Source organism: Trachypithecus francoisi, unplaced genomic scaffold (genome assembly GCF_009764315.1).
Source record: "Trachypithecus francoisi isolate TF-2019V2 unplaced genomic scaffold, Tfra_2.0 Contig00586, whole genome shotgun sequence".
NCBI lineage: Eukaryota > Metazoa > Chordata > Mammalia > Primates > Cercopithecidae > Trachypithecus > Trachypithecus francoisi.
This window is the reverse complement of record NW_022680749.1, coordinates 1,729,804-1,755,510: the sequence shown is the minus strand read 5'-3', so window position 1 is coordinate 1,755,510 and position 25,707 is coordinate 1,729,804. Positions and strand designations below refer to the sequence as shown.

The 25,707-nt window shown below is 35.2% G+C and overlaps 1 protein-coding gene across 16 annotated transcripts in view; it reads right to left on the bottom strand.

The window, feature by feature from the left end:
• Positions 1-25,707, bottom strand: part of PCDH15 (protocadherin related 15) — a 1,849,154-nt gene that overhangs the window by 259,675 nt on the left and 1,563,772 nt on the right. For all 16 annotated transcript variants that reach the window (XM_033215155.1, XM_033215225.1, XM_033215195.1 and 13 more), the window contains one exon: positions 18,169-18,262. In XM_033215155.1, coding sequence (XP_033071046.1) covers positions 18,169-18,262 — 94 coding nt within the window. The remainder of the gene's footprint in view (positions 1-18,168; positions 18,263-25,707) is intronic.

The following is a 25,707-nucleotide window of genomic DNA, read 5'->3' as shown; positions in this document are numbered from 1 at the left end:
GGAATTCTTGGGTGTTAGTGATGGCTTATTTCTTTATCTGTGTATTGGCTTACCCTTTGAAAATTTATGTTGCTATTCATATGTGATTTACACACATTTTTGTATTTAAAGTTAAATAAAATTTTTATTTAAAGACACATACAAAGATGGTCAGAAAAGCATTATATAGTCAAAATCTGGAAACAACCCAAATGTCCATCGATAGTAGATGGTTATACAGATTATGTTTTATATATGAAATGGAATCATATGAAGTATTGAGAATGTACAAACTACTGCTATAAGTAATCACATGGATTAATTTCATGAACCTAAGTTTCTAGGACATAAAATAATACATACTATATGATTCCATTTATATAAACTTCAAAAACAGGCATAATCCCTACAAGGTGATAAAAATTAGAATATGGGTCACTTTGAAGAAGAAGATAGAATAGCAACAGAAATGATCACAAAACTGAGCTTCTGGAATGCTGATTAATTTCTGTTTTTTTGTTATGAATAGTGGCTATATAGGTGTATTCACTATGCAATAATTCATTAAGCTGTAGAATTCTAGTTTGTGCATTATCTGTGTTACATTTTCTTAAAATTATTTAATTTAAAAGATACATTCACACAAACATACACATGTGTGTTGACATATGTGAGTATGTTTAAAGAAATTCAAGTGCTACTTGACTAGATGAAATCCAGATCATTTCATTTTCCTCTTGTGACTTTTATATATTTTCCAATGTTCTCCCAAAAGGCTACCATGCTTTTATGACAAAAAGTATTTTAACAAATGTTGTTTCTTTAAAATTTGCCTTAGAATTGAAAGCAGTAAAGAAGATGTGTTTTTTACAGTTGCAGTAGTTCCCAGTTTGCCTGAGGGTTAACAAGACATTTAAATTTACAGCCTGGAGCCAAAATCTAAGAATGGTGACCCTGGAGTTTGCCGGCTTTTCTTCAAATTTCCTGACTCCTTTTGTACCAGCCTAACTGTCTTTACTTATCAATCCAGTGTTTTTCTCATTCTATTCTTTAAAATTTCTATTCATGTTTTCAGACTATTCTGTATCCTCCGTTTAAGACTATGACTCTTAAGTGGATAATGAAGAATACAACTGGATTGCTAAGTAAACTAAGAAGTCAAATAACAATTCCATAATTTTGTGCTAATAGGGGATGATATTTATGGACCATGCAGGCATTTTCTTCATTTCTTACTGAATTTTATATGAAATGGAAAAAAATCCATGTCTCACGAAAACGTAGTCACAACTATCAATAGAATAATTTCCAGTTTATATATTTCTTAAAGTTTTCTAAATACCACTTGCTTCAGAAATACTTATGTAAAAAATGAGGATTTCAGGGCTATCCATTTGTTCTATTGACTATTGTTCTGAACCTATGGAAATATTTATAAATTAGCTAGCTGTAAATCATAAGTATTTATTTTTTCTCGATTGGTTCAGAAGGACGGCAACAATATGCTTCAATATGGATCTGTGCCATAGAGAATGTTTATGTCTTATTAAGGGAAGACTTTTCATTGTTCAAGCTTAAAAATTAGTAAATGAAAACAGATCACTTTAATTAATTATTAGGACAATAGGTCAGGTAACACATGTTCACAACAATTAATTTTAAATATAAATATATATAATGCCAATTAAATTAAAAATATTTCAAACTAATAAACCTAATAAACAAAAAGTTACTTATTTTCTATCAAAGGAGTTTGCTCACTGAATATTTCCTTAAAAGTTGTATTAACTTATGATAGCACTAGCTGGAAATACTTGCATGTTAGTGCTAAATACTATAATTGATCATTTTCATGTTCATTATTTAATTTAAATGTGTCTTAGATTTTATTTTGTCTAATATCATAGAAGAATTTTCAAAATATATGTCTCAAATGCAAGTAGATATTTCTGTTGTAATTTTTTTTTTTTTTTTGAGACAAGGTCTCACTCTGTCACTCAGGCTGGAGTGCAGTGGCATGATCTCTGCTCACTGCAACCTCCGCCTCCCAGGTTTAAACCATTCCCCTGCCTCAGCCTCCTGAGTAGCTGAGATTACAGATATGTGCCACCACGCCTGGCTAATTTTTGTATTTTTAGTACAGACGGAGTTTCACTGTGATGGCCAGGCTGATCTTGAACTCCTGACCTCAAACAATCTGTCCGCCTTGGCCTCCCAAACTGCTGGGATTACAGGCGTGAGCCATCGGACCCAGCCTACTGTTGTAATTTGAATACACATTTATTTTTATAACCTAGTACGACTCTGAAAGAAGGATACTAATATAGCATATTTTTAAAATTTTGTTGTTGTTGTTGTTTTGAGACAAGTCTCACTCTGTTGCCCAGGCTGGAGTGCAGTGTGCGATCATAGCTCACTGCAGCTTTGAACTCCTAGGCTCAAGGAGTTCAAAGTGATTCTCCCACCTCAGTCTCCTAAGTAGGTGGGACTACAGGTGCACGCCACTATGCCCAGCTAATTTTTATTTCTTTATTTTTGTAGAGACACAGTCTCAGTATGTTGCCTAGGTGGTCTCAAACTCCTCATCTCAATCCCACCTTGGCCTCTCAAAGTGCTGGGGTTATAGGCCTGAGCCACAATATCCAGTTCATTTTTTGTAATAGTATAAAAACAGTGAGTTATAAAGCCACAGTTAAAGAAAGCAGTGTAAATTCATCTATTAACACACAATGCATTGCTTCAAATTCATGAGAACATACATTAGAGTATCTTATTTATTCTCTTCTAGTATTTCCTATCTCAGGAAATGACATGGCAAAATAATCAACTAATTTTCTCAGTTATTTTATCTCATATATGCAATTTATTAGTCACCAAGTCCTGTTAATTTGACCTTGTAAATGGGCCTTGTATTACGCAGTTTTGAGCAATGGATAAATAACACAATTTTCATTTCCTGAGTAAATAGCTGGAAGTCAGATAACTGGGTTTTCTGATTAGCATATGTTTAGCTATGTGAGAAAACCAGAAATGTGTTTTGCTCAATAATTTAATGAACAATTTTTAATACATTTTCTTGTTAATCAACTTAATGAACACTTTTAAGGACAATGTGTAATATTATGAATTTAATAAACAATTTGGCTTTAATGCTAGAGAGGATAAGAGAAGGGATGTTTCTTTTTTATTTAATCACAAAAAATTCATTTATTTTTTGATAATTTAATTTTTATACCTTCTGACACAAAATTTGTTAAACATTTAATGGCTAGAAAATGATTTCTTTATATTTTGTGAGCATCTCATAGCATAGCCATTTGTTTTGTGCTATTACATTTGCATTAGATGATTGAAATTCAATGACATTCAATACATGGTTTAAGATACATGTATGCTTAGAATTTATCTGAGCAGAGACTCATGTTATGTACAGAAAGCAATCAGGAATATTTCAATTTGTTCACTAAGAAAGCAGAAAACTATCAGAGATAAGGCAACACTTTAATTATGGAGCACTTATCATTTATCTATTTCTTAAATAAAAACATGAGTGTTTAATTTCAAATGTGCAATTTCTTTTCTATAGTCAACAAGATTCACTATATATTCTCAGAAATAATATTCTTATTATCTCTGAGATTATTTTATTAAGAAATGTGTCTATCATGTTTACTAATAGAATACACAATGTCAGTTCAATGAATATTGTTAGATGCTTTAAATAGCTATTCTTATTATAATATAATTTATTACATGCTGAAATAAATTATCTTATAACTTATTCTATTTAAATGTCTGAAAAAAGAAGAGCTAGAAAGAATATTGAAAATTTCCATCTGTAAGAAAGTACAAGAAATGTTATTTATAGAACACAAGGTTTTCCTATCTGAATAAAAATCTTCACTACTATATCTAAAATTCTTTTCAATAACAATGGGACAATGAGGATTTATAGTTTAGAATTCAATCATTTTTTGTTTAGGCTAATAAAACAAGACAAATACATATATTCAATAATGGGTATAGTATTTAGAGAATATTAATTTAAAACATTTTCATCCTTAAGTGCAAGTCATCTTGTTGCTACAACAGTTATGAGACAAGCCAACTTCATTCAGATGTAGAGTTTCATTCATGATGTAGAGTGGAGGTCCTTCCTACCATTAAATATTAGCCAGGAGGCTTTCTTTCCCTCTGAAGGAAAAAAAAAAAAAAAAAATATATATATATATATATATGTGTGTGTATGTGTGTGTGTGTGTGTGTGTGTGTGTGTGTGTAAAATCTAGAATTTCTTCGAGAAAGACAGAGAAAAGGAAAGTTCCTTCTATTATGAATCATGGGAAAGAGAAAGGGAGACACAGAAGAGACATGAAGGCAGGAGGCAGAGGTACTCCTCCTCATCCCCCACTGCCACTTTGGACCACTCCTTAAATGAAGAGGAGCTGCAGAAACATTTTGGAATAGGAGAAATGATGACTGGGAAAGTAAGAGGAATTTGGGTGAAATAATAGCAGTAGTTTTCAGGAATATGTAAGCCTCCAGAAAATTTCCATAGGTTCCATGGGAGGCCCCATCTAATAGGTTATGGCACTGAATATACAGCTATGGCAGAGAGCCGTGTCCAGAGAGACAGAAGCAATTCTACTAGCATAAAGGACTGGTAAATACATGTTACATCTAGACCACAATTTTAGAATGAAGTCAGGGAGGAGAGGTTTGCTTGGCAGCTTAGCTAGTGAGTATTTACATTGTCTTAAACAGATAGTGTTGAAATACTGTTCTAAGCAACTTAAGTGTGACCCATATTACACCTACTACATTATTGTCTAAGTAGAAAGATTACATCAGATATAAAAAACAAAGAAGCCTTTTTCTCTGTGCACATCTGAGTGTAGTGTGTAAAGATTATATATATATGTATGTGTATATGTATGTATATACATTTTATACAATTGTGCATTTTTTTATATAAATATATATTTTTTCAAAAAATCAGAAAGTATTTACATATAGTATAACTAAATACTATAGTATATATAATATATACTAACTATAGATATAGCTATTTATATATTTATACATAAACATTTTACATATTGCATATACGATAAAGATTTACATATATGACTTAAATGTTTAAAGTTTTACTATTCTATAACCATATGTACTGTGTTATAAAATCTTATTAAATCAACTATTTTGAAATTCAAAGTTACTTTAACTTCACACATTTTCTCATGCACATATTTTTGCTCTTGTTAAAGTTTCCTCTTTTGATTATGAAGTTAAATGCTCAACTTTTAAATGTTAATTGCTCATTTATATTGCCATGTTTCAAAGAAACTTAGGAAATAATATTGCTTCAAGATAAAAACAAACATGCTAAGTTTCCCAGCAATCTGAAGTTGTAAAATATTACAAGTGTTCAGCTTGAAAGCCCTAACTTAGTAATTCAATCCAGTAATTCAAGAGCATTTTACAGAAATCAAACCATGATGGAATCAAGTTACCTATCGAATCAATTAAGGAGGAAAATAATATCACTGAACACCTGGAATCTGGTCAGAAATATCTAGGCTACAGAGTAACTTCACATTTTAAATGAAAAAAATTCCTGATCACTGTTTGCATATTTTATCTCTCACTGTGTTATTGGTTGATTAACAGAGCTGCAATCCAAAAGCCCTGCTTCCTAGCTATTTTTCAACCCAGTGTTGCTACTTCCAGATAAGAATAAAAGGAAATCTGCTAGGTGGGGTTTCTGAAAACCTTTGGTTCTTTGTTAAAATAAAGTGAGGGTGCAGACTCTTCTGGCATTCATCTTTATACTTTGTTTGTCTGGAATGGAGAATTGACATCCAGAGTTGCAGAAGATGGGTATGAAAGTAGACAATAAAAATGGCAAAGCCGAAAATAGCCAGCAGATATCCTCAACGGCACTGTTATGTCCCTGCACCATCCCTTCACTGTCTACCTCTAGATTTTTTTCTTTGTTTGTACTATCTTAATTTTTAAATGTAAAATTTTGTGGTATTAAGTATATTCATATTCTTGTGCAACCATCATCACTATCCATCTCTAAAACTCTTTTAATCTAGCAAAACAAAAGCTCTATAACATTAAACAATAACTCCGCATTTCTCTTTTCTTTATCCTCTGGCAACCATCATTCTACTTTGAGTCTTTGTGATTTTGACAATTCTAAGTACCAAAATATAAGTGGAATCATATGGAATTTAACATTTTGTGACTGGCTAATCTCACTTAGCGTAAGGTTCTTAAGATTTATCTATGACATAGTGTATATCAGTACTTTCTTCCATCTTAAGGCTGAATAATATTTCATTATATGTATATAACACATTTTGTTTACATATTACTCTACATAAACATGGAAAACAGGGTTGCTTTTATACCTTAGCTATTGTGAATAATGCTGCTATGAACATGGGAATACAAATATCTCTTTGAGACTCTGCTTTCAATTTTTTGGATATATAACTGGAAGTGTGATTGGTGGTTCATATAGTAATTCTATTTTTAATTTTTTGAGAAACCACCACTGTTTTCCACAGTGGCTGTATCATTTTATGTTCTCACCAATAGTGCACAAGGGTTCCAATTTTTCCACATCCTCATCAACATGTTATTTCATTGTTATTGTTTTGTTTTGTTTTCTGTTTCTTTTTTATAATAGCATATCTACTGGGTGTGAGGTGGTACCTCATTGTGGCCTTGATTTGCATTTCCATAATATTTAGTAATGCTAAGTGTTTTTTCATATGTTTACTGGTCATTTATATATCTCCTTTGGAAAAGCGTCTATTCAAGTCCTTTGCTAATTTTGAATCAGGTTATTTTTGTTTAGTTTAAAAAATTCTTGGGCTGGGCGCAGTGGCTCATGCCTGTAATCCCAGCACTTTGAAAGGCTGAGGCGGGCTGATCACGAGGTCAGGAGATCGAGACCATCCTGGCTAACACGGTGAACCCCATCTCTACTAAAAATACAAAAATATAGCCTGGCACGGTGGCAGGCACCTGTAGTCCCAGCTACTTGGGAGGCTGAGGCAGGAGAATGGTGTGAACCCAAGAGGTGGAGCTTGCAGTGAGCTGAGATCTTGCCACTGTGCTCCAGCTTGGGCAACAGAGCGAGACTCCGTCCCAAAAACAAACAAACAAAAAAAAAACCCAAAAAACAAAACTCTATATATGTTGAATATTAATGACTTATCATATATATGATTTGCAAATATTTTCTCCCATTTTTATGTTGCTTTCATATTCTGTGTCTTTGACCCCTTTACAAAATCAGAAATTCCAATTTACCTAATTTTATTTATTGATTTATTTTGTTATTCAACAATTTTAATATGTCATTCAACTACATTCTGTTCTCAGTGTGAGATCTATCCTCTTGACAAACTTTTAAGTGTACAGTATTGCTAACTATAAGCAACATACCATATAGCAGATCTATGAAACTGTTTATTTTATTTTTTTTTTTATTGTACTTTATGTTCTAGAGTACAAGTGCACAACGTGCAGGTTTGTTACATATGTATACGTGTGCCATGTTAGTGTGCCATATTAGTGTGCTGCACCCATTAACTCGTCATTATATTAGGTATATCTCTTAATGCTATCCCTCCCCCCTCCCTCCACCCCACAACAGGCCCCAGTGTGTGATGTTCCCCTTCCTTTGTCCAAGTGTTCTCATTGTTTAATTCCCACCTATGACTGAGAACATGCAGTGTTTGGTTTTCTGTTCTTGCAATAGTTTGCTGAGAATGATGGTTTCCGGCTGCAATCATTTCCCTACAAAGGACATGAACTCATTCTTTTTTATGACTGCATAGTATTCCATGGTGTATATGTGCCATATTTTCTTAATCCAGTCTGTCATTGATGGACATTTGGGTTGGTTCCAAGTCTTTGCTATTGTGAATAGTGCCACAATAAACATATGTGTGCATATGTCTTTATACCAGCATGATTTATAATACTTTGGGTATATATCCAGTAACGGGATGGCTGGGTCAACTGCTATTTCTTGTTCTACATCTTTGAGGAATAGCCACACTGTCTTCCACAATAGTTGAACTAGTTTACAGTCCCACCAACAGTGTAAAAATGTTCCTATTTCTCCACATCCTCTCCAGCACCTCTTGTTTTCTGACTTTTTAATGATCACCATTCTAACTGGTGTGAGATGGTATCTCATTCTGGATTTGATTTGCATTTCTCTGATGGCTAGTGATGATGAACATTTTTTCATGTGTCTGTTGGCTGCACAAATGTCTTCTTTTGAGAAGTTTCTGTTCATTTCCTTTGCCCATTTTTTGATTTCTTTCGTTTCTTTTGTTCTTGTAAATTTGTTGGAGTTCTTTGTAGGTTCTGGATATTAGCCCATTGTCAGATGAGTAGATTGCAAAATTTTTCTCCCATTCTGTAGGTTGCCTGTTCACTCTGATGGTAGTTTCTTTTGCTGTGCAGAAGCTCTTTAGTTTAATTAGATCCCATTTGTCAATTTTGGCTTTTGTTGCCGTTGCTTTTGGTGTTTTAGACATGAAGTCCTTGCCCATGCCTATGTCCTGAATGGTATTGCCTAGGTTTTCTTCTAGGGTTTTTATGGTTTTAGGTCTAACATTTAAGTCTCTAATCCATCTTGAATTAATTTTTGTATAAGGTGTAAGGAAGGGATCCAATTTCAGCTTTCTACATGTGGCTAGCCAGTTTTCCCAGCATCATTTACTTTATTTTATTTTTTTTTGAGGCGGAGTCTCGCTCTGTCGCCCAGGTTGGAGTGCAGTGGCCGGATCTCAGCTCACTGCAAGCTCCACCTCCCAGGTTTACGCCATTCTCCTGCCTCAGCCTCCCAAGTAGCTGGGACTACAGGCGCCCGCCACCTCGCCTGGCTAGTTTTTGTATTTTTAGTAGAGACGGTGTTTCACCGTGTTAGCCAGGATGGTCTCGATCTCCTGACTTCGTGATCCACCCGTCTCGGCCTCCCAAAGTGCTAGGATTACAGGCTTGAGCCACCGCGCCCGGCCGCATCATTTATTAAATAGGGAATCCTTTCCCCATTTCTTGTATTTTTCAGTTTTGTCAAAGATCAGATGGTTGTAGATGTGTGATATTACTTCTGAGGGCTCTGTTCTGTTCCATTGGTCTATATCTCTGTTTTGGTACCAGTACCATGCTGTGTTGTTTACTGCAGGCTTGTAGTATAGTTTGAAGTCTGGCAGTGTAATGCCTCCAGCTTTGTTCTTTTGGCTTAGGATTGTCTTGGCAATGTGGGGTCTTTTTTGGTTCCATATGAACTTTAAACCAGTTTTTTTCCAATTCTGTGAAGAAAATCATTGGTAGCTTAATGGAGATGGCATTGAATCTATATATTACATTGGGCAGTATGACCATTTTCACGATATTGATTCTTCCTATCTATGAGCATGGAATGTTCTTCCATTTGTTTGTGTTCTCTTTTATTTCACTGAGCAGTGTTTTGCAGTTTTACTTGAAGAGGTCCTTCATATCCTTTTAAGTTTGATTCCTAGGTATTTTATTCTCTTTGATGGTATTGTGAATGGGAGTTCACTCATGATTTGGCTGTCTGTCTGTTATTGAATGTTACTGAAATAATGCTTGTGATTTTTGTACATTGATTTTCTATCCAGAGACTTTGCTGAAGTTGTTTATCAGCTGAAGGAGATTTTGGGCTGAGATGATGGGGTTACAATCATGTCATACAATCATGTCATCTGCAAACAGGGACAATATGACTTCCTCTTTTCCTAATTGAATACCCTTTATTTCTTTCTCCTGCCTGATTGCCCTGGCCAGAACTTCCAACACTATGTTGAATAGGAGTGGTGAGAGAGGGCATCCCTGTCTTGTGCCAGTTTTCAAAGGGAATACTTCCAATTTTTGCCCGTTCAGTATGATATTGGGTCTGTCATAAATAGCTCTTATTATTTTGAGATACGTCGCATCAATACTGAATTTATTGAGCGTTTTTAGCATGAAGGGCTGTTGAATTTTCCTTCTGCATCTATTGACACAAACATGTGGTTTTTGTCCTTGGTTCTGTTTATATGCTGGATTATGTATATTGATTTGTGTATGTTGAACCAGCCTTGTATCTCAGGGATGAAGCCCACTTGATAATGGTGGATAAGCTTCTTGATGTGCTGCTGGATTTGGTTTGCCAGTATTTGATTGAGGATTTTTGCATTGATGTTCATCAGGGATATTGGTCTAAAATTCTCTTTTTTTGATATGTCTCTGCCAGGCTTTGGTATCAGGATGATGTTGGCATCATAAAATGAGTTAGGGAGGATTCCCTCTTTTCTGTTGATTAGAATAGTTTCAAAAGGAATTTTACCAGCTCCTCCTTTTACCTCTGGTAGAATTCGACTGTGAATCCACCTGATCCTGTACTTTGTTTGGTTGGTAGTCTATTAATTATTGCCTCAATTTCAGAGTCTGTTATTGGTCTATTCAGGGATTCAACTTCTTCCTAGTATAGTCTTGGGAGAGTTTATGTGTCCAGGAATTTATCGATTTCTTCTAGGTTTTCTAGTTTATTTGTGTAAGGGTGTTTATAGTATTATCTGATGGTAGTTTGTATTTCTGTGGAGTCGGTGGTAATATTCCCTTTATCATTTTTTACTGTGTCTATTTGATTCTTCTCTTTTTTCTTCTTTATTAGTCTTGCTAGTGGTCCATCAATTTTGTTGATCTTTTCGAAAAACTAGCTCCTGGATTCATTGATGTTTTGAAGGGTTTTTGTGTCTCTATCTCCTTCAGTTCTGCTCTGATCTTAGTTATTTCTTGCCTTCTGCTAGCTTTTGAGTGTGTTTGCTCTTGCTTCTCTAGGTCTTTTAATTGTGATGTTAGGGTGTCAATTTTAGATCTTTCCAGCTTTCTCTTGTGGGCATTTAGAGTTATAAATTTCCCTCTACACACTGCTTTAAATGTGTCCCAGAGATTCTGGTATGTTGTATCTTTGTTCTCATTGGTTTCAAAGAACATCTTTATTTCTGCTTTCATTTCATTATGTACCCAGTAGTCATTCAGGAGCAGGTTGTTCAGTTTCCATGTAGTTGAGTGGTTTTGATTGAGTTTCTTATTCCTGAGTTCCAGTTTGATTGCACTGTGGTCTGAGAGACAGTTTGTTATAATTTCTGTTTTTGTACATTTGCTGAGGAGTGCTTTACTTCCAACTATGTGGTCAATTTTGGAATAAGTGTGATATGGTGCTTAGAAGAATGTATATTCTGTTGATTTGGGGTGGAGAGTTCCATCGATGTCTATTAGGTCTGCTTGGTGCAGAGCTGAGTTCAATTCCTGGATATCCTTGTTAACTGTCTGTCTCGCTGTTCTGTCTAATGTTGAAAGTGGGATGTTAAATTCTCCCATTATTATTGTGTGGGAGTTTAAGTCTCTTTGTAAGTCTCTAAGGACTTGCTTTATGAATCTGGGTGCCCTTGTATTGGGTGCATATATATTTAGGATAGTTAGCTCTTCTTGTTGAATTGATCCCTTTACCATTATGTAATGGTCTTCTTTGTCTCTTTTGATCTTTGTTGGTTTAAAGTCTGTTCTAGCAGACACTAGGATTGCAACACCTGCCTTTTTTTGTTTTCCATTTGCTTGATAGACCTTCCTCCATCCCTTTATTTTGAGCCTATGTGTGCCTCTGTATGTGAGATGGGTCTCTTGAATACAGCAAACTGATGGGTCTTGACTCTTTATCCAATTTGCTAATCTGTGTCTTTTAATTGGAGCATTTAGTCCATTTACATTTAAGGTTAATATTGTTACGTGTGAACTTGATTCTGTCATTATAATGTTAGCTGGTTATTTTGCTCATTAGCTGATGCAATTTCTTCCTAGCATTGATGATCTTTACATTTTGGCATGTTTTTGCAGTGGCTGGTACCAGTTGTTCCTTTCCATGTTTAGTGCTTCCTTTAGGAGCTCTTCTAAGTCTGGCCTGGTGGTGACAAAATCTCTCAGCACTTGCTTGTCTGTAAAGGATTTTATTTCTTCTTCACTTATGGAACTTAGTTTGGCTGGATATGAAATTCTGGGTTGAAAATTCTTTTCTTTAAGAATGGTGAATATTGGCCCCCACTCTCTCTGGCTTGTAGAGTTTCTGCCAAGAGATCCGCTGTTAGTCTGACTGGTAATGCGACCTTCCTCTCTGACTGCCCTTAACATTTTTTCCTTCATTTCAACTTTGGTGAATCTCACAATTATGTGTCTTGGAGTTGCTCTTCTCGAGGAGTATCTTTATGGCATTCTCTGTATTTCCTGAATTTGAATGTTGGCCTGCCTTGCTAGGTTGGGGAAGTTCTCCTGGATAATATCCTGCAGAATGTTTTCCAACTTGGTTCCATTCTCCCCATCACTTTCAGGTACACCAATCAGACGTAGATTTGGTCTTTTCACATAATCCCATATTTCTTGGAGCCTTTGTTCTTTTCTTTTTAATCTTTTTTTTCCCTAACTTCTCTTCTCACTTCATTTGATCTTCAATCACTGATACCCTTTCTTCCAGTTGATTGAATTGATTACTGAAGCTTGTGCATTTGTCACGTAGTTCTCATGCCATGGTTTTCAGCTCTATCAGGTCATTTAAGGACTTTTCTACATTGGTTATTCTAGTTAGCCATTCATCAAATCTTTTTTCAAGGATTTTAGCTTATTTTCAATGGGTTCAAACTTCCTCCTTTAGCTCTGAGAAATCTGATCATCTGAAGTCTTCTTCTCTCAGTTAGTCAAAATCAGTCTCCATCTAGCTTTATTCTATTGCTGGCGAGGAGCTGCATTCCTTTGGAGGGTGAGAGGCGCTCTGATTTTTAGAATTTTCAGCTTTTCTGCTCTGTTTTTTTTTCTCCATCTTTGTGGTTTTATCTACCTTTGGTCTTTGATGATGGTGACCTACAGATGGTATTTTGGTGTGGATGTCCTTTCTGTTTGTTAGTTTTCTTTCTAACATTTAGGACCCTCAGCTGCAGGTCTCTTGGAGTTTGCTGGAGGTTCACTCCAGACCATGTTTGCCTGGGTATCAGCAGCGGTGGCTGCAGAAGAATGAATATTGCTGAACAGTAAATGTTGCTGCCTGATTGTTCCTCTGGAAGCTTCGTCTCAGAGGGGCACCCGGCTGTGTGGGGTGTGAGGTGTCAGTCTGCCCCTGGGCGGAGTGTCTCCCAGTTAGGCTACTCGGGGGCCAGGGACCCACTTGAGTAGGCATTCTGTCTGTTCTCAGATCTCATACACTGTGCTGGGAGAACCACTACTCTCTTCAAAGCTGTCAGACGGGGACATTTAAATCTGCAGAGGTTTCTGACACCTTTTGTTTGGCTATACTCTGTCCCCAGAGATGGAGTCTACAGAGGAGGGCAGGCCTCCTTGAGCTGCAGTGGACTCCACCCAGTTCGAGCTTCCCTTCCACTTTGCTTACCTACTCAAGCCTCAGCAATGGTGGGCGCCCCTCCCCCAGCCTCGCTGCTGCCTTGCAGTTAGATCTCAGACTGCTGTGCTAGCAATGAGGGAGGCTCCGTGGGCATGGGACCCTCCGAGTCAGGCGTGGGATGTAATCTCCTGGTGTGCCGTTTGCTATGGCCCTTTGTAAAGTGCAGTATTAGGGTGGGAGTGATCTGATTTTCCAGGTGTTGTGTGTCTCAGTTTCCCTTGGCTAGGAAAGGGAATTCCCTTCCCGCTTGAGCTTCCCAGGTGAGACAATGGCTCGCTCTGCTTTGGCTCTCACTTGGTGGGCTGCACTCACTGTCCTGAACCCACTGTCTGACATGCCCCAGTGAGAGGAACCCAGCACCCCAGTTGAAAATGCAGAAATCACCCATCTTCTGTGTTGTTCACACTGGGAGCTGGAGGCTGGAGCTCTTCCTATTCCAGTTTGTCTATTTTTTGTTGTCGTTTTCTGTGTCTTTGGGGTCATAGCCAATAAATCCCTGACAAATCCAGTGTAATGAAGCTTTTGCCCTATGTTTTCTTCTAAGAATTCTATAGACTCAGTTTTCATTTTAGGTAATGAATTACTTTTGAGTTTGTTTTGCATATGATGTTAGATAAGGGTCCAACTGCATTAGTTTGCATGTAGAATTATCATGGCACCCATCTTAAAAATTATTTGACCAATTAAGTGAGTATTTATTTTTGGGATTCTCTATTAAATTACATTGGCCTGTATTTCTGTTTTTATGCTAGTACTACTCTGTTTTGAGTACTATAGCTTTGTAGTAAGTTTGAAATCAGGAAGTACAAGTTCTCCGGCTTTGTTATTTACTTTTCTTTTTGGCTATCTCGGATCCCTTGAAATTTTAAGGATAAGTTTTAGAAAAGGTTGGATTTAAAAAAAAAAAATTCTACAAATAGCATCATTGGGATTTTAATAGAAATTGCAGTAAATCTGTAGATTGCTTAGGAGAGTATTAACATTTTAACAATATTAAGTTTTCCCATCCATGAACATGGGATATATTTCAATTTAGTTATATTTAATTTATTTCAAAAATGGTAGTTTTCATTATACAAATCTTTGATCTCCCTGGTTAAGTTAATTCTTGAGTATTTTATTCTTTTTAATGCTATTATAAATTAAATTGTTTTCTTAATAGTTTTAACTCATTCATTTTCAATCTATGAAAATGCAAATGATTTTGTGTGCTGATTTTTTATTCTAATACTTTGCAAAATTTCTTAGTTCCAACATTTGTGTACATGTGTGCAAACAAGAAACATGTGTGTATGGAGTCATTAAAGTTTTCTGTATGCAAACTCATATCACCTCTAAACAGAGATAACTTTACTTCTTCCTTTTCAAATTGGATCTTTCTCTCTCTCTCTCTTTCTTTCTCTCTTTCTTTTTTTGCCTAATAGCTCTGGTGAGGACCTCTGATACTATGTTGAATATAAATGGTAAAAGTAGACACCTTGGTCTGAATCTTCAAAAAATTAGAATCTAAAAAGTATAGTTTTTTCTGTACCCTGATAGCTAAAAAAAAAAATAATTACATGAGATATGCAAGTTATACAGATTTTTCAATTATCATTAACAAAGTAAACTTAGAAAAGGAAAGTCAAATCAAACTTTCTCCATATTGTCTACAAATAAGCTCACAATGACCAACAGAATGTGATCTCCTATCTCCCTCATGCGCATTTTGAGGTGGTAGAAAAAGTGTATTCTCATGATAAAATTTTCAAACTCATCCTGGCAATTTGTTTCACACAAATTGCTTGTCACCATTTTGATTTAAATAAATTCCATCCATCTGTCTGTGTTTATCAAATATCTGTTTTAAACCACATGATTCTTAAGTTTAAAAGATTAATTTTACTGTAATTACTAAATATTTAGATAAGAAAAGTGCTATTAAGACATGAGAATATTACTTTTATATAATCATTTCTTTTCTTCAGGATCCCACTGTGTATGCCTACATATAAGTATATCCCTAAAATTATATAAATGATGAAATTAACTGAATAAACTTTTGTTTGAAATCTAAATGCTTTATACTCTACTGATATTCTTTTTTTTTTTGAGACGGAGTCTCGCTCTGTCACCCAGGCTGGAGCGCTGTGGCCGGATCTCAGCTCACTGCAAGCTCCGCCTCCCGGGTTCACGCCATTCTCCTGTCTCAGCCTCCCGGGTAGCTGGGACTACAGGCGCCGCCACCTCGCCCGGCTAGTTTTTTGTAGTTTTTAGTAGAGACGGGGTTTCACCGTGTTAGCCAGGATGGTCTCGATCTCCTGACCTCGTGATCCGCCTGTCTCGGCCTCCCAAAGTGCTGGGATTACAGGCTTGAGCCACCGCGCCTGGCTGATATTCTCATTAAAACTTTAGAAATGAACACAAAATTTACTCAAAAAATCAGAATTTTTTTTTTTTTTTTTTTTGAGACAGAGTTTCACTCTGTCACCCAGGCTGGAGTGCAGTGGCTCAATCTGGGCTCACTGCAAGCTCCACCTCCCAGGTTCATGCCATTCTCCTGCCTCAGTCTCCTGAGTAGCTGGGACTACAAAAAAATCAGAATTTTCAAGGGAAATGAAACCTGAATGATTATAAGAATGTTATAAGAATGTTATAATCATTCAGGTTAGAATGAGGACCTAGAAATGCTAAGTGTCCTGTTCAAGGAGAATTAAAATATACAAATAAATTATTGAACAATGAACTAGAGAGAACAAAACTGCTAATTTTAACCAGAACTTATTTTGGTTTTAAGTAGGCAAAAGTATTATTAGTAGATTGTGACTATTTTCCTTCCATCTGTTTCCTTGTCTAAGAAATTTTGAGGACAGACTTAAAATGTTCTAGCTAATATTACTGCCATTAGTTTCTGATCTATAATGTGACATATTTCAAAGCTATGTATTATCCTTTCGTTTTTTCCTATTCTAACGGTTGACCTGAATGCTCTTTCTTAATTTCACTTCACTGTAATTATACCTCTTACTCTATGCCAAATAATTTCTCCTTCTCCTCCTTAGAATATTTTCTCTCACTTATTGCCTAGCTGAGTTACTCTCTAAACTTTCATCATAAGTCAAGTTCTTCAATTACTTCCTCTAGAAACTCTCACTGACTTCTTTATATACATCTGACACAGACATACTATAATAATTTAGGACAGGCTGGGTACAGCGGCTCATGCCTGTAACCCCAGCACTTTGGGAGGACAAGGGGGGGTTGATCATCCTAGGTCAGGAGTTCGAGACCAGCCTGGCCAACATGGTGAAACCCTGTCTCTACTAAAAATACAAAAGTCAGCCAGGCGTGGTGGCACCTGCCTATAATCCCAGCCACTCGGGAGGCTGAGGCAGGAGAATCGCTTGAACCCGGCAAGCAGAGGTTGCAGTGAGCCAAGATGTCTCCATTGCTCTCCAGCCTGGGCAACAAGAGTGAAATTTCATCTCAAAAAATAATAATAATAATTAGGTGCATTGCCTATATAAAAATTAACCATAGGTTTTATTTACTTTTCTATCATATTAGTACCTGCTATTATCCTCACTGTTTCCTAAAACTGTTCTGTATATTTTATTATATGCATATATATGTTTATTTATATAATGTATCAAAAATGTTAAATAGCTTACTATGGACGATTTCAATTACCAAATTTAATTATTTCTATTTATCTCACTTTTAGTTAAGATGAGAAAACTATTCAGGTATCAATTTTATATTTTTTATTGTAATAAAATCTCAGAAATCCTCCTAAAATAAATGTGAAGAGTGCATTATTGTATACTGTCAGCCAATGTATTATATCGATTAAAGAAATCATTTCAAGGAACCAGAAATTATGCTGATATTTAAATTGAGTGAGCCTTGCTTATCAATCTGTAATGGGTTTGAAATTTTTTCTAGACAACAGCACTGAGTTGACACATAAACACCTGATTAAAAAAAAAAAAAGAATCACCTAACACATGGCGTAGAAATGGTGAAAATAATTATTAACAAAGGTAATATTACAATACATAGAAAGCGGGATGCTGCTGGTTGTGGATGAGATAGTTCAAATAATACAGACAAGTGATTTTAAAGCAGTTCAGAATGTCTAACAATTTTTTTTTTTTAACTTTTAAAAGTGAGTTTTAGGTCCAAAGGAAATAGAATTTATCTTCTTTGGAATTATAAGCCCATTTAAATTACTTAGATAACCAAAAATTACTTAGGACTCTTACTGCTACTTACAAATGCCTGTGGAATCAAGCAAATCACTTTCCTAAGTGCTTAAAGATATTTATGCACAAAATCCACTCTTCCTCCCTGACCCTTAAAAAAATGATGCTAAGTGAAACAGGTTCCAATAATAAATTGCCAGAACACATTTCATGGTGCAGTGCAAATGACAGACACAATGGAATACCTGTTAGAATAAAGTAGATTTCATTTTCCCTACAAGTTAGGTGAGAATGCTGATCTCAAGTATCTGCTCTGTCAAGTCAAAGGTTGCAGCACATTAACAAATTCAGCGTATAGGTGCATGTATAAATAGCCTGTTGAAGAAAAGAGCACCACTTCTAGTAATTATAAGAAGTTGCTCCAGGTGAAAAGCATTAATTCATGTATGTGATAAATTGTTTAAGATTCTCTCAGTTGCCTTAATACTATTTTTAAAACCATTCCCCACGGAGCATACTCACCCCATCTGGCCTGCTATCTGAAGCTGTGATGATCAGAATGTAGCGATCAGTGCTTTCCCTGTCCAGTGCTTTCCCTAAGGTTAGAATCCCCGTGCTAGTGACAAAACAAACAAACAAATAAGACAAAAAGAGATATTATGTCACAAGGAGAGTCTTCTTAGTATAGCGAATTACTTTTGATAGCTTTTTTTCCCCTCTCAGTAATCATAGTTTGAGTATTTTAGATATATAATACTAAGATTCATCCTGAAAATTCAAAATGGTTTTTAAGGCTGTCAAATTTCTTAGCAGTATCCATTAAACTGACACTGAACTGATTTCCTACCTTCTAGGAAACAAAACACAACAAAACTGTGCTTAATTCATTCCAGGAAGAACAGTATCTATCTTGTTTTTGACTATTTCAAAGAAAAGACTTCATTATTCCTTATCAGTCTCAAAATCCTTTGAGACAAGGAATGATTTCTTATAACCAATCTATATCATCTCCCAATTTACATCATATATATGTCTATTATGAAAATGCAAAAACCCATCTAAATTTTATCTCTGAAAAACTCTATAGAAAAAAGGTTTTCTTTTTTCTTAATTTAAAAATAACAGAGGCCCTTTGTACAAAATTAGAAAATAGAATTTTGTAAATTACAGAAATTATGTTTTTTGTAATGTTTCTTTTTGTACTTTATTATAACCACATTTAAATATATTATTGTTTCAAAAGAAGACTCATTCTGCATATTTTACAATTTTTAAGAAAACTGCATTAGAATTCATGTTCTCATTTTATAATTTGTTTAAAACCCCTTTCATGGCTACACTAACAATTTTAGTATTTTGTTACTCTTTGGAAATTTAGCTGTTTCTTAATTTAACTGATGTATAATGGGAGATTAACAGCACTTGAGAAAATTATTGCACTTAGAGTATTTTTAATGCTTATTCCTTACTTTTTCACTGTTCAGAATAAATGTTTCCAAATATTTAAGACTTTATTCACCCATGTACTTTATAACAGTTTGGCTATTTGTATGGCTCTCTAATGTAGATTCTATATTTATTTCTTAGATTTTACAATCTGATATTGTACACATTTTAATTGAGCCTAACAAGCATCCACTGTGTAGGAGAGTTTATCTGAATATAATGAGACATTAAAATATTTATCAAGTCCAGCCAGGCGCAGTTGCTCACGCCTGTAATCCCAGCACTTTGGAAGGCCAAGGTGGGTGGATCATGAGGTCAGGAGATTGAGACCATACTGGCTAACACAGTGAAACCCCATCTCTACTAAAAATACAAAAAAAAAAAAAAAAAAAAAAAAAAGCTGGGCATGGTGGCAGGCGCCTGTAGTTCCAGCTACTCAGGAGGCTGAGACAGCAGAATGGCATGAACCCGGGAGGCAGAGCTTGCAGTGAGCCGAGATCGTGCCACTGCACTCCAGCCTGGGCAACAGAGTGAGATTCCATCTCAAAAAAAAAAAAAAATTATCAACTCCAAAATATAAATTGTTTCTGATGAATAAGTGTTTTTAAGGTAAGTGCTTTTATTGTAAAGGAAATTTAAACAATTCATATCACACATATCACATATGGTAGTTGAGTACAGAGAGTCAAAGCCAATGAATCAAAATAAGAATCACAGTTACTCCATTTGTTTATTATGTTGTGATGGCTGACATGGATTTTTTGAAAAGTTCTGAACATATGGCATGCCCATGAAAAACAGTATTTTTTTTTTTTTTTTGCTTCCTGTACATTTTATAAATGCTTTGTCAAAATAATTGAAAACCAGTTCCCAGAGCATGTTCACAACAATTAAGTTTGGACCAGCTTCCTACACTATAGAGGGTCCAGATAATCCCATTTTTAAATGACATTAAATGAGAAAAGTAATACATGTATTTCTTCTGAGGTTTATTCACAAGTATCTTAAGAAACAGGAAATCTGAAAACCTAGCCATAGTATAATAAGAGAAAGAAAGAAAATTGAGTTACCATTTTCATTTTGTTTCTTTTCTCAGTTAATTCTCTATATTCCTCATTGTACATTAAATTAGAAAATTACTAAAACGTATATTGTATATTTACGATGAATTACAAAACTGTCTGTGATAACTGAGTTGATTTACTACCTTCCAGGAAACAAAACATAACAAAACTTTGCTTAATTCATTCCAGGACGATCAATATCTATCTTGTTTTTGATTATTTCAAGAGAAAAGATCCATTATTCCTTAGCATGTTCAGAATTCTTTGAGACAAGAAATGGTTTCTTATAAATAATCTATGTCGCCTCCCAATTGTACACAGTATTTGGAATACACACACACACACAGACACACTCTATATATACTCTGTATATACTATTTAGAATATTTAATACTATATATATTATTCCAAAAATACTATAAACACAAACAGATAATTGTGTATTATCTGGTGATTATTATGGAGGTAGTTTTTATGTAATATGCAGGTCTTATGATTCAACGTTGTAGGCAGTTATGTGGTATATTTGGGCAATGCAGAAGGGGAGAAAAACAGGCAGTGCATTTTGGGACTCATAGCTGAAATACTAGTTTGTGGGTATACATGTGCATCCTTTTATTAAATCCGAGAAATAGCTCACAAAACATCTTATTACCAGCTAGATAGAGGCTATCAGGCCAGGATACATTGGGGTACATTTAGTAATGCAATATACCTTATAAGTATACATATTAAAAATATATAAGCTTCTTCAATTGATAAAGCATCAATAACATGCTACTTAAATTATATAGGATTGAAAATACATTTCCCAGGAGTGATGTCAGCAGAAATGGAGAAGACAGCTCCAAGAGATCAAAAAATCACAATTAAGCAGGGACCTTAAAAAGCAAATTTGACAAAACTCTGGAAAACAGTTACAGGTTTATAGCAACTGGATGAAGGCAGAATTTCTTTTAAAAAAAGGTAGATCAAATCTGGTATAAGAACTTTGTGGCGTTTTGACTTGTCTTTATCCTACCATCTCACTGGCTCAGAGCGGCCTTGAAAACGTCAGTGAACATTCCCAGTGTGACACCATGGTCTTTGTTTCTGGAGGGAGCAGAGCTATCCTTATTTACAAAGAATGTGGGGGTCTATTCTAATCTGTCTGGAGACTGCATGAAGGAGTGACACATGGTACTTATCCTTGTTTCATCAAACTTGGAAATCACTCAAGGCAGAAAAGCAGTGGGCATTCCAAAGAAACATTGTAGGCAGGGGATAGCCCACAACCACCTGAGGCATACAATAGAGTGCCAAAAACTTGCCAGGAAAGTCTGGGTAAATAGTTGCATGGAAAAGTCAGGCACTCAAAACTGTACTGAGGAATACAGAACAATAAATATAATTGAGAATTCATAAATACACCCATACATCTACAGTCAATTGATTTTCAACAAGAATGCCAAGACCATTCAATAAGAAAGAATAGTCTTGTCAACAAGTGGCACTGTAACAAAAGAAAATCTATATGTAAAAGAATTAAGTTAGACTACTTCACTTCATACACAACTATTAACTCAAAATGGATCAATGGTTTTTCTAAACACAAGAATTGAAACCTGTTAACAACTCTTAGATAAAAACTAAAGGTAAATATTTATAATATTGGGTTTGGCCATGGGTTCTTAGATATGACACCAGATGCACAGGAAGCAGAGGAAAAAATAGAGATACTGAACTTTGTCAAAATAAAAAAAAAATAAAAACAAAACAAAACAAAAATCTTTTGTGCATCAAGGAACATTATCGAGAAAGTTAAAAAAAAACACACACACACATATAACTGGCAAAAATACTTACAAATCACATATCTGGGTAAGAGTCTTATTTCCAAAATATATAAAGGATTGCATAACTTAACATCAAAAAGAAATCCCATTTTAAAAAAAGGCAAAAGACTCAAATACATGTTTTTTCCAAAGAAGATATAGAAGATACACAAACAATCAAAAAGCATATGAAAATATGTCATCTTATGCAAATGAAAACCCACAACGAAGTATCACTTCACACTCACTATGATAATTATATTTTTTAAAAAGAAACAAACCCCCACTACTAACAACAACAAAAAAAGAAAATAAGTGTTGGCAAAAATGTGAATAAATCGGAATCCTCATATATTTCTGATGGGAATATAAAATGCTTCAATCACTGTGGAAAACACTTGACAGTTCCTCAAATGGTTAAAAACACATAATTACGCTATGTTCACAGCAGCAGTATTTGTAACACCAAAAGGTAGAAAAACAGCTTAAATGTCTGTCAATTTATGAATAGGTAAACAAATTGTTGTATATGCATGCAATGGAATATTATGTAGCCATGAAAAGTACTGACCTCCTTACACATGTTGCAACACAGATGAATCTTGGAAACATTATGCTACAAAAAAGAAGCTAGACGCAAATAGTCACACTTTGTATGATTCCATTTGTTTAGAATATCCAAAGTAGGTACCTTGAAGCCAGCACACAGATTGGTGGTTGCCAGGGGCTAAGGGAAATAAGGAATAGGGAGTAACTCCTAAATGGATTCAGATTTCTATTTGGGGTGATGAAACTGTTTTAGAACTAGACAGAGTTGGTAGTTGCATGAGTTCTGAATCTCCTAAACACCACTGAATTGTTCACTTTAAAATGGTTAATTTTATGCTATGTGAATTTTGCCTCAATTATACAAATTATATTGCAGATAATTTTCCATCACCAAGCTTTTGGGCTACGTTCCTGAAACATATTTTGCTTGGCATACTCAAATTCTTTTAGAAAATAGGGTTTGCCTAACCATAAAAATGGTGTTCAAAAGTAATTTGAAAATTTGGCCAGATGTGGGGGCTCACGCTTGTAATTCCAGCACTTTGGGTAGCTGAGGTGAGCAGATCACAAGGTCAGGAGATGGAGAGCATCCTGGCTAACACAGTGAAACTCCATCTCTTTTTGTTTTTTTATGTCCACTTTTTAAATTTTTTTGAGATGAAGTCTCACTCTGTTGACCAGGCTATAAGGCAATGGCATGATCTAGGCTCACTGCAACCTCCACCTCCTGAGTTCAAGTGATTCTCTTGCCTCAGCCTCCTGAGCAGCTGGGATTACAGGTTCCTTGGGCAGCTTATTTGAAAGCTCTGTGCCATCAGTTTTCCCTTCTGTCAAATGGGAAAGTGAAATCTCATTTCTACTAAAAATACAAAAAATTAGCCAGGCGTAGTGGCAGACTCCTGTAGTCCCAGCTACTTGGGAGGCTAAGGGAGGAGAATCGCTTGAACCCAGGATGTGGAGGTTGCAGTAAGCTGAGACCGCATCACTGCCCTCCAACCCGGGCAACAGAAAGAGACTCCATCTCAAAAATAATAATAATAATAATAATCACCTGTACTCCCAGCTACTTGGGAGACTGAGGTGGGAGGATCACGTAAGCCTAGACGTTTGAGACTAGCCTGGGTCACAGAGTAATACCCAGTCTTAAAAAAATTAAACAATGTAAATAGAAAGTACTAGTGGATATCTACTTCCAAACAAAACAAGCTACTGAATTTAAAACCTGCTTCTATAACTAACTGTTTTTCAAAATTCCATTGTTTATTAGGAAATACTGATGCAGCATCATTATAAACTAAGATTATCTCATGTATTTAATGATATATAGGTTTTGCTTAATTAAAATTTTGTTAAAAATTCTATTGCTTGTGACTGAACATTTACACTTGCAAATATCTGAGCCTTTGGCAGATTTACGTTGTTGGGCACTGAGTTTTAGGCTTTGTAATGATATTAAGAGAGATTAGAGTATACTTTAAAATGTATAGTTGTTTCAAGTTTGACATGGTGTTTCACATTAAATAGCAATTAGCAATTAACAAAAACATACTATAGAGGGAGCTGGTTATTGATAGCAGTTTGGGGAAAAACGATGGTGGCATGAACTAAGGTACTAGAGTGAAGTGTGAGGAGTAGTTTGATTTATATTTGGTTTATATTTTTAAAGTAGAGCTGAGCTGTCAGGGAATAAAATAAATATCATCTTTCTAATATATGAATCTTCAGTATAATCATAAAATTCAAACTGTTATGAAAAACATAATTGAGCATTACATTTAATGTCAAAACAAATTAATTACCAAAGAAAAACATTAAAATGCTAGTGAAGAAAAAAAATTTTTTTATAAAGTTATTCTTTTTTTTTAATTTTTTATTATTATACTTTAAGTTCTAGGGTACATGTGCACAACGTGCAGGTTTGTTACATATGTATACATGTGCCATGTTGGTGTGCTGCACCCATCAACTCATCAGCACCCATCAACTCGTCATTTACATCAGGTATAACTCCCAATGCAATCCCTCCTCCCTCCCCTTCCCCATAATAGGCCCTGGTGTGTGATGTTCCCCTTCCCGAGTCCAAGTGATCTCATTGTTCAGTTCCCACCTATGAGTGAGAACATGCGGTGTTTGGTTTTCTGTTCTTGCAATAGTTTGCTGAGAATGATGGTCTCCAGCTGCATCCATGTCCCTACAAAGGACATGAACTCATCCTTTTTTATGGCTGCATAATATTCCATGGTGTCATATGTGCCACATTTTCTTAATCCAGTCTGTCACTGATGGACATTTGGGTTGATTCCAAGTCTTTGCTATTGTGAATAGTGCCGCAATAAACATATGTGTGCATGTGTCTTTATAGCAGCATGATTTATAATCCTTTGGGTATATACCCAGTAATAAGATGGCTGGGTCATATGGTACTTCTAGTTCCAGATCCTTGAGGAATCGCCATACTGTTTTCCTTAATGGTTGAACTAGTTTACAATCCCACCAACAGTGTAAAAGTGTTCCTATTTCTCCACATCCTCTCCAGCACCTGTTGTTTCCTGACTTTTTAATGATTGCCATTCTAACTGGTGTGAGATGGTATCTCATTGTGGTTTTGATTATTTTAATAGAATTTGGACTGGAGATGGAGATAATTTTTGAAATTATCTTGTTTAGCACTGATTTTAAGTGTTGGCATCACAGATCCTATCCTTCAGAGATAACAACTCATAAATACTTGAGATATGGCATTTCCTCAACCTCCCTTAATAAATAACTATGACATTAGGCCATCATATTTATAAGGGAAGTTTTCATATATCTTACTTAAATGTGTACTTATTTGTGGATGACTGCTGAGTGAATATTTGCTAAATCATATGCCACTATCAAGACAGACACTATGAAAAGATACTGGAACAGGGCATTACAGAATCATACAGATATGGCCACTTAATACATGGCACTGAATGATTTTTATAACCAATGTTTGTGATTTTTAAAAAACTAAGGTCTTTTTTTAAAAGACCCAGTTTCTTTCTTGGCTGTGTGACTAAGCCAATTTATTAAAATGATGATAATTCAGTACTTTGTAAACCCATACTGACATTAAGATGATTATTCATTACTACTAATTTTTTTAAAGAAATACAAGAAAACTTTGGCATACTTTTATTTCATTAAAGAAAAGGAAAGTA